Source organism: Arvicanthis niloticus, chromosome 22 (assembly GCF_011762505.2).
Source record: "Arvicanthis niloticus isolate mArvNil1 chromosome 22, mArvNil1.pat.X, whole genome shotgun sequence".
Taxonomy (NCBI): domain Eukaryota; kingdom Metazoa; phylum Chordata; class Mammalia; order Rodentia; family Muridae; genus Arvicanthis; species Arvicanthis niloticus.
The window spans coordinates 3,412,597-3,422,265 of NC_133429.1; the positions used below are offsets into that span (position 1 = coordinate 3,412,597).

Here is a 9,669-nt window from a genome sequence, read left to right on the forward strand (position 1 = left end):
GTGAGTGAGGGTATGGGGTGTACTGTCTTAGAGCCAAAGGGGAGAGGAAAAGTGTTGGGGGTTCATGAAGGGAAGACAGAGAATGGGGATAACATTTGAAATGTAAATAAATAAAATAATTTATAAAAGCTCTCTCTCTCTCTCTCTCTCTCTCTCTCTCTCTCTCTCTCTGTGTGTGTGTGTGTGTGTGTGTGTGTGTGTGTGTGTGTGTGTGTGTTAGGACATTGATCCTTGTTGTAGGTAGTACATCATTTGGAATGGGCTTAGAAAGTTTATAGATTTGTCCCACTTCCTTTTATCTATTTACTTCTTGTATGTGATTAAGATATGAGCTTTCAGATTCCTACTCAGGTTTGTAGTTTCCACATTTTTCTATGTTGTTATGCGCTCTTCCTCTGGAAACATAATCCAAGATAAATTCTTTTTTCTATAAGTTTCTTGTCATATTTTATCATCACAGCAACAGAAACATAAATCACCCATATGTTTTTTATTTTCATATGCTTTTTCTAAATTCCATGCATCATAAGAAAAATGTAATCACCTCTATAAATTTCACACTTTTTACTTAAACATGATAATTATTTAAACTTTATTTAGTTTGTTACTGAATGAACCTCCCTGTGTACATACACCACATTTTCTAGATAAAAACAAAATTCAAATTTTAAAGAAAAAAATTTGTGTACTTTTAACTTCTCAATTTAATTTTAAATAATCTTTTATTTAGGAGTAACCATAGATTAGTATGGATGTGTAAAAAAATAACACAGTATGGCAAAGAAGTGCACACATTGTGGAAATTCGAAGGTTAAGGCAAGAGGATCATAAGCTTTAGTTCAATTTGAGCTCTATAATATGATCCTTTTAAAGTAAATTAATAAAGCATATAGAATAGTAGAAAGGATGAGAGAGGAAGGGTAGAGAGAAGAACTGAGAGAGAGAGAGAAGAGAGATCCATGAACACTTTTCACAATGATGACATCTTATTTCAAATTTTATTTTGTGTAGATATTATTTTTCTTGTACATATGTCTTTGTATCAGTGTTTCCAAAGGCCAGAAGAAGGTATAAGGTCCCCTGGCAATTGAATTGTAAACAGTTGAGAGCCAAAACATGGGTGCTAGGAATTAAATCTGGATTTAACCACTGAGCATTCTCCATCTCAGTGGTTACATCTAGTGAAATTATAGTAAAGTATAATGTTTGAGATTGTATATAGGTAATAGTTAATGTAAGAAAAGTTAGATCAAAACAAGGTACTTAGTGTTGCTCTTTTAATGCTGTAATAATTTTTATTACTTTCCCAGTCTGTAGCCATTTAGAACATTTAACATATTTACCAGGTGTTTCACTTCTGTCACTACAAAACTTTCCCCCCCAGTACCCATATCTATCTAGACTGGGGTTCTTGGTATAGTAACAGTGTCATGTATTGATTCTACCTCATAGAGTGGGCTTTCAATCCAATTTTCATGTTATGGTTACTCTCATAACACTGTTCCACTGTTGCACCCAAGTTTTAGCTTACAGGATTCATAGCTAGATAAGACAGATAATTTCTTTTTCTCTTTCATTACTATGTACAGTACTTTCCAGTACTTGTGAATGATGGTCAATAGGGATGAAGTTTCTACTTGAGCACCAGCTTGTTTTTTCCATATTTGATACCATAAGTACTAAGGGAAAAATCTACTACTAATAATAGTAATTATTATATAAAAGAAATTGTTTAATAAAACAACTCTCAATGAAATATTTATAAAATGTTTATATCCACATATGAGTACATTTCTCAACCTTTACCAGAAAATCTTAGTAAACAGAGATACCTACAGCTGAAAAATGAGCAGAAAGTGAGAGACTTTCATGCATTTAGCCCAAAAAAGTATGTCTTTATTATAATCTCATTCTCAAGGCTAAGTATCTATGCTGAAGAGAAAGAAGACTGATTGAAAGGCCCAGAAGTGGTAGACAACTTTGAGGAAATAGTATTTTCAAGACACAACAGGTCTGGTGCACATATGAATTCACAGAGACTATGACAACATGCATAGATCTAAATAGGCAAAATTCCAGCACAGACAAAGGGCAAATAGACACAAATCCTTCCCCCAGCTAAGTTATTTGCAATTGATAGCTGCTGGGAGCTGGAAAAAATAAATAATGGGTATATATACCATATTCCAGGGCAGGCCTCATGCTCAGGAGTAGCTAGCCAATACAAAATGGTTGTTTCTTAGTGTGTGTCTGTAATTTGTTCTTTGGCTTTGTGTTAGTTTGGTTTTTTTAAGAGAGAGAGAAGGGGACAAGGAAGAAGAGTGAAGGGGTGTGGGAGGAGTTGGGTGAGGAGAAAGTTTATGATCAAAATATGTTCTATGAATTAAGAAAAATCCTGCTTGGCTTGAAAAAAACTTGCAATGGTAAACTGTTTCTGAATATGTAATTACTACAAAATAATTAAAAATCAAGCATGGAATGAATCTGAAATGCTTACAGCACTGAATGGCAATGATACAATATGAAATTTCACTAGACCCTTGGTTTTGACATTGCACGCAGCCATTTTGTGTTATGCATGGTGTCATACCACACTCCCCAAAAGTACTTTCTGAAACCATTTTCCCAAATGATAGACCAACGTATGTTATGGACTGCAATGATTTTACTTTATACATAATACTTCTAATTTTATAGAAAATCATGTTTTACTATAAAAATAAAGACTTAATACACTCCTAACTTGATTCCTCACCATACAAATACCAAGTTGACATATCTTTCAATTGGATGTGTCAAACAAACAAGCACATCTATTTCATTAATGTAGAGTGTGTTTTCATCTTCAATGACTGGTGAAGTTATATCTTTCTCAGAGAATTATTTTAAAATAAATTTCTTTATGATTCATTTTCACTCAATATTTGATTTGTATTTTTGCATTGTATAACTAGGTATGTTTGGTCACAGAAAACTTTCTCAGGAAAAAGGAATTATATGTTGGTTTTAACGGTCTTAATGTTTATATTTTTTAAAAAAGAAAGTCTGCCAAGAAATTAATGGTAGAGTGGACAGCTCCATAGCCTCTTTTACTTCTGGCTTTAAGCAACAAGCTGAAAAAAAGATCCTAAAGAGGAGATTACTGTTAGGTAGAAAAAATCTGGCACTCAGTGCATAGTAAGGTGAACATGGTTAACAATGTTACATGGTGTCAAAATTCTGAGAACAAAGAACTTTTAAATATACTTACTCTCAAAATTTAATTAATATTTAATGTGATGGGAATGCTTGCCACCTTAACTTGACCGCTATTCATTGTGTACATGGATTAAAACATTACATTATAACCCACAAATAGATGCAAATACTATGTGTCAATATAAATGAATGAACTGTTAAAGGCTGAAATCTTTGATTATAGAACATAGTGTTATATTAAAGCCCCTATTATAAAAAAAAACCAATGGATGTAGTTATATACAAAATTTGATATGCAGAAGAGAGCTATATTCTCAGAAGTTCTTCTACAAAAAGCTTATAAATTGCACTAAATACTAAATGTTATTGTGCCAAATATTAAATGTTTATTGTTAATATACAGTAAAACTCATGAATATCTTTCTGTAAAACAAAATAAATATTTGTGAACTTAATAGATGTCACATTAGAAGAAAGTTCTTTTAGGATATATTTGGCTTATATCTTAAAATGCAAGTTTCAAATGAGGGAAATGCATTTCAAAATAGTTCCGATCTGGTATTTGGAATAACTGGGAAGTTGTGACAATGGATGGAACAAATGCTGACAGAGTAGAACACTTAATAAAGGTTCTTATAGAGTACTAAGGTTGAACTAAAGTAATGCACACTCAAGAGAATAAATAAAACACATTCAGCTTCTACCATCTAATCCCAGAATCTAAGCTTCTGTCTTTGAAGCTTTGATGACTGCAATAAAAGTAAATTCTTCAACCCCAGAGTAAAGAAACCATTCATAGTTTTACTCCTAAGAGCCTCTTCAGGGCTCCTTTTACATCTTTATTCCTCAGGCTGTAGATGAAGGGGTTTAGCATGGGAGTCACCACTGTGTACATCACTGAAGCTGCTGCACTTGCTTGTGAGCTGTGGCTTACTGCAGAACTGAGGTATACTCCTAGACCAGTGCAGTAAAATAAGGAGACAATGGAAAGATGAGATGCGCAGGTGGAAAATGCTTTGTACTTCCCCTGAACTGTGGAGATTGCACGTATGGAGGACACTATCTTAGAGTAAGAGTAAAGGATGCCAAACAGAGGAACAATGGCCAATAGCACAAGTGCAAAATACATGACCACATCATTGAGAAAAGTGTCAGAACAGGTTAACTGTGCCACCTGATTCAACTCACAGAAGAAGTGTGGGATTTCCAAGTCTGTGCAGAAGGACAGCCGCAACACCATCATGCTTTGTAACAAGGCATGTAAAACACTCACAATCCAGCATACAAGAACCAAAAACCCACAGAGTCTGCGGTTCATGATGCCAGTGTAATGCAGTGGATGACAGATGGCCACATAACGGTCATAGGCCATTACAGCCAGGAGGAAGTTGTCCAATTCCACAAAAATCAGAAAAAAGTACATCTGGGTGATGCAATCTGCATAGCTAATGGATTTTCTCTCTGTTTGAATATTCACAAGCATCTTTGGGACAGTGGTTGAAGTAAAGCAGATATCCACAAATGACAGGTTAGAGAGAAAAAAGTACATGGGTGTGTGCAAATTGGCATCTGAGATGATGGTGAGAATAATGAGCACGTTTCCAGCTACAGTGATCAAGTACATAGAGAGGAAAAGGCCACATATAACAGGTTGCAGGCTTGGGTCCTGTGAAAATCCCAATAGAAAAAATTCTAAAATGTGCGTATTGTTTCTTGGCTCCATGTACTTTATATCACTATGACAGAAAATAACATGAGAAATATTCATGAAAATTGACATTGCTAAAAGGAATAAACAATATAATTTGTCTTCTATAGCGAACAAATTTTCTAATTTTATTCATGGGTTTACTACCTCAAAGGGCATCTCTAGTGCAATTACTGATTAGGAATCCCTGTCTTACACTGAGTCTTTTTTTCCCAAGAGGTTATTTATGAAATAGATTTAATTAGAAATTATTTATTAATGTTGATAAATATGTATTGACTTCTGACTCTGTTTCAAGTGATTTCCACAATGATCAGAGGCTGCTGAGAAACAAGTCTCCACACATCAATGAGACACAAAGACATCCAGATAAAGAAATTAGCTGTATATTATTTTTATGTATAAAATATTTTATATAAACCAACTAACTATATCATATCCATTAAATATTTCTGGTTTGTATAAAAAGTGATTATACATCAGTAAAATTCTTTTAAAATAAGTAATAATATGACACAAAAATGGTAGAGAATTTATGAATAAAAGTGTGTATAATGGAGTGAGCACACAGAAGTAAATGTGAGACATTGGGGTATAAAGACATAAACATACAGAGCACACTCTCAATAATCCATACCACAACACCCAGAAATACTAATTTTTATAGAAATACTAATTTTTATTGCTGGCAGAGAAAATGATCTAAGCAGAGACCACAAAGCCTGACAATCTGAGTACAATAGCAAGGGTTTAACCAACATGAAAGATGGAGAAAAGCACCCCCTCAAGTTGTTTTCTGTTCTCTGTGAATATTACAAATATTTTTGGTTGTGATCCTAGTCTTTATTAGCTAAACCATCTCTACATCCCTCTAAGTACAAAATAAAAAATTGGTTTAAATGACTCAAAAAAGTATATGATATACAAAAAATCATAATAAAACCCATTAAATATGCAGATAGCAATTAGAAAAAGGAGGAGGAAGTGACACTAATGATGATGATAGATGAGGATGAGGATGATGATGGTGATGATGATGATAATTATGATTGAAGAAGAAGTAGGAGGCAGGTAGGATTATGTTGGGGAGATGAAGAGAAGGAAGAAAGGAGGAGGAGGCAGAGGAGGAGGAAGACCACAACGATGACGAGATGTAAAAGTCAAGAAATTTTCTCAGAAATTTCCACCTGTCAGAAATAGTAATCAGAAAAAAAAGCCCCGAAGTAGGTGATTTTTTTCAGATATTCATCACCATACAGGAGCCAGTATGAAGAAAGGAAAGTTAAAACAACTGACATCACATTGAGAAATGTGGAGGTTTCCCAGCTGGGACAGAAATGTGAAGGTGAACCTCATTCACAATATATGCTTATTGCTTGTTATTAATTTTGGTATAAAGACATTCACTGAACAAAGTGGTTAGCTTGAGTACTATGACTGAATTAAATTAGTCATCACTTTGTATTATAAGAATCATATTGGAATATATGTGTTCAGGAAATCCAAGCTTTGGGAACTATGCATGTACAAACTCCTACTACCTCCACCATAGCACCTAAGCCTTTGTTACTGGAGCTAGGCTTCTCATGATCTACTCACACTAATAGGACATGCCATTTTTCCTACTGTAGTACTCTAGAGTTTTCATTTTTTTAAGCTTCTATGAACAAATGAGCATAGGGTTAAATTTTACAAACTTCCTTGACTCATTTAAGTAAACATACATACACATATATGAAAAGAGTAATAGATAGGGATAAAATGGACATAGGGTAAAAACATACATTAAAGTGCTAAATAGAAAAGGGATAATTTATGCAAACAAAATACAGGAATACTTTCATTGACAGAAAACATTGGAAACCAGAATTAAAAGTGTCCAGCCTCAGTGTACAAGAGAAAGACTTTACCTGAGCCATGAACCACAGAAAGAAAATGACTAATAAAAATAAACTCACACAGTCTTGTGATATTGAAATAATTATGAAGAGGGGGGAAGGAAGAGGGTGATTATGGAGGGAAAACTGGGAATGAGGATAACATTTGAAATGTAAATAAATAAGATAACCAAGAAAAAAAGACAATACACTAAGAGAAATAACTATAAACTAAGGCTGAAAGGCATATATAACAATTTCCATGTGGACAGTCAGAGGAAAGGGTACACATTCAAAAGTACACTTCGAACTTTTCTATTGCTAGATATTTCTAGGTATTTTTCAAAAATTCCTTTCTCTTCATTCTTCTCAGTATAAACATAGTTGAGTATGTCTCATCTGAAAAAAGTTTTCACTCTATAACTTATACCCTATTTAGCAACTTGTCATTTCAAAAGTTCTCAGGATTTTTTAATTTTGGAATTTAATTTTTAAAATTATTTTGGCAGAAGCATTTTAAGCCTTCTATCAATTCATTGTCAGCCATGAACTTGGTGCTAATCAGTTCAACATTCATTTCTCAGGTTAATATTATGAACCCACACAAATAATGAGCAAATTAATAATAACAAATAAATAACATTTTAAATAAATGATGATTCACAAAGCAGGCAAGCCCAGTAATCCCACTCTGGGTGAGATCTGGGTCTCAGCTGACCTTTAGTAAGTGTTCTCACAATCCATTCTCTTCCCCTCCATGCAGTATCTACTGAGACACACCTGGACACAAGGCTATGGAAGAGGGTATCCCTGTGAAGATCAGGGTCTTTCTTTGATGGGTGAGGATGGCGACTTAAGCTCTGCCTCATACAAGAAAGCAGGAAGGAATAAGGGTTGTCCCCTATTGAGACTTACGACATCAAAAGATGCCCCACATGTTATCTAGTCCAGTGCTGTTCAGCCTGAGGGTCACCACAGGAGGCAGTTTCTGCTCTTTATATCTACTCTTCTCTGCTTTTATTATCCGTGACTTCACAATTTCCCTGTAGGACACTGGCCTGGATTCTCCTGATTCACTTTTCCTTGGGGTCCAGTTTACAATGCAGTAAATCTGTTTTTTTCCTTCTTCCTTTTCCATAAACTTATATACTGTCTAGAGACCTGACCTCCCCATTGCTCACACTTCAATTCTTAAAGGGGCTGTAATTGCATTTATATAAGTATATATGTATATAATCTTAAACATAATCTGTTCCGTCCACTTAATGTTACTTGTCTGCATGTTTTAAGGCAAAATATTTGACACCAGATATCTAATTATTATGCTTTTCCATAGGGAAGGCCACTTTCTCTATTCCCAGTTTTCCTCGGTTGCCTATAGTTCTTTGTGTAGAATGGGAACATTTTAGATTTTCCTCCATCCAATTAGGTGTAGTCATTGATGCCATCCATGTTTAGTTCACATTTGAGAACCCATGTTACTGATATTTTATGCTGTGGCTTCTGTAACTAGGAAACAAACTCTCACAGCAAAGTCCCTGATAATCTAGCTCTTACAATACCTTTTGCCACATTTCCTGAGCCTTAGATGCAGGAGTGTTTTGTAGTTGTATAGAAGGTATGGGGAAAATATCAATCAATAGTACTACCCACTCGTAAAGTCTTTGTACCAAAACAATAACCAGAATGACAATATACCTCCAATGATGCAACAGTGGCACTTACATACTAGAGGAAAACAATGGTTATTGGGTTTAAGTCTCACTCAATGGGAAAAAATTCACATCTCTAAACGAGCCAACTACCCATGAACAAAGAGAGAGCGATCTTAGAGAGTAAGCCATTGGTGTTCTGTTCAGGAACTTTTCCCCTGTGCCTAGGTATTCGGGGGTCTTTCCCACCTTCTCTTCTATTAGTTTCAGTGTATCTGGTTTGAAGTGAAGGTCCTTTATCTACTTGGACTTGAGCTTTGTACAAGGAGATAAGAATGGATCAATTTGCATTCTTCTACATGCTGACCTGCAGTTGAACCAGCATCAGTTGTTGAAAATGCTGTCCTTTTTCTGCTAAGGGTTTTAGCACCTTTGTCAAAGATCAGGTTACCATAGCTGTGTGGGTTTAATTCCGGGCCTTCAATTTTTTTCTGTTAATCTACCTGCCTGTCTCTGTACCAATAACATGCAAATTTTATTACTCTGGCTCTGTAGTAGAACTTGAGTTTAGAAATTATGATTTCCACAGAAGTTCTCTTATTGTTGAGAATAGTTTTTTTCTTTCTATCTTGGTTTTTTTGTTGTTCCAAATGAATTTGATAATTGCCTTTTCTAACTCTGTGAAGAATTGAGTTGGAATTTTGATGGAAATTTCATTGAATCTAGATTGCTTTGGTAAGATGGCCATTTTTACTATGTTATTCTTGTCAATTCATATGCATGAGAAATCTTTCCATCTACTAAGGTCTTCGGATTCTTTCTTCAAAGACTTGAAGTTCTTGTCATACAGATCTTTCACTTGCTTGGTTAGAGTCACATCAAGATACTTTATATTATTTCTGACTATTGTGAAGGGTGTCATTTCCCTAATTTTTTCTCTGACTGTTTATCCTTTGAGTATAGGAAAGCTACTGATTTGTTTGAGTTGATTTTATATCCAGCCACTTTGTTGAAGTTGTTTATCAGGTTTAGGAGTTCTCTGGTAGAAGTTTTGGGGTCACTTAAGTATACTATCATATCATTTGCAAATAGTGATATTTTGACTTCTCCCTTTCCAATTTGTATCCCTTTGACCTCCTTTTGCTGTCTGATTCGTCTAGCCAGAACTTCAAGTACTATATTGAATAGGTAGGGTGAGAGTGGGCTGCCTTGTATACAGATGCCTAATTTTAGT

At 34.8% G+C, this 9,669-nt stretch overlaps 1 protein-coding gene across 2 annotated transcripts; it reads right to left on the bottom strand.

The window, feature by feature from the left end:
• Nucleotides 1–1,751: 1,751 nt before the first annotated feature.
• Nucleotides 1,752–7,778, bottom strand: LOC143435907 (olfactory receptor 1078-like). 2 transcript variants are annotated; one of them, XM_076919613.1, is made up of 2 exons: nucleotides 7,564–7,778; nucleotides 1,752–4,934 (listed from the first exon to the last, which is right to left on the bottom strand). In XM_076919613.1, exons 1-2 carry the CDS (start codon nucleotides 7,650–7,652, stop codon nucleotides 3,992–3,994), a joined length of 1,032 nt encoding a protein of 343 aa, XP_076775728.1. In that variant the 5' UTR covers nucleotides 7,653–7,778; the 3' UTR covers nucleotides 1,752–3,991. The 2 variants fall into 2 exon arrangements, with proteins under 2 accessions (XP_076775728.1, XP_076775729.1); XM_076919614.1 differs by having other exon boundaries at nucleotides 7,502–7,698.
• Between the last annotated feature and the right edge of the window lie 1,891 nt (nucleotides 7,779–9,669).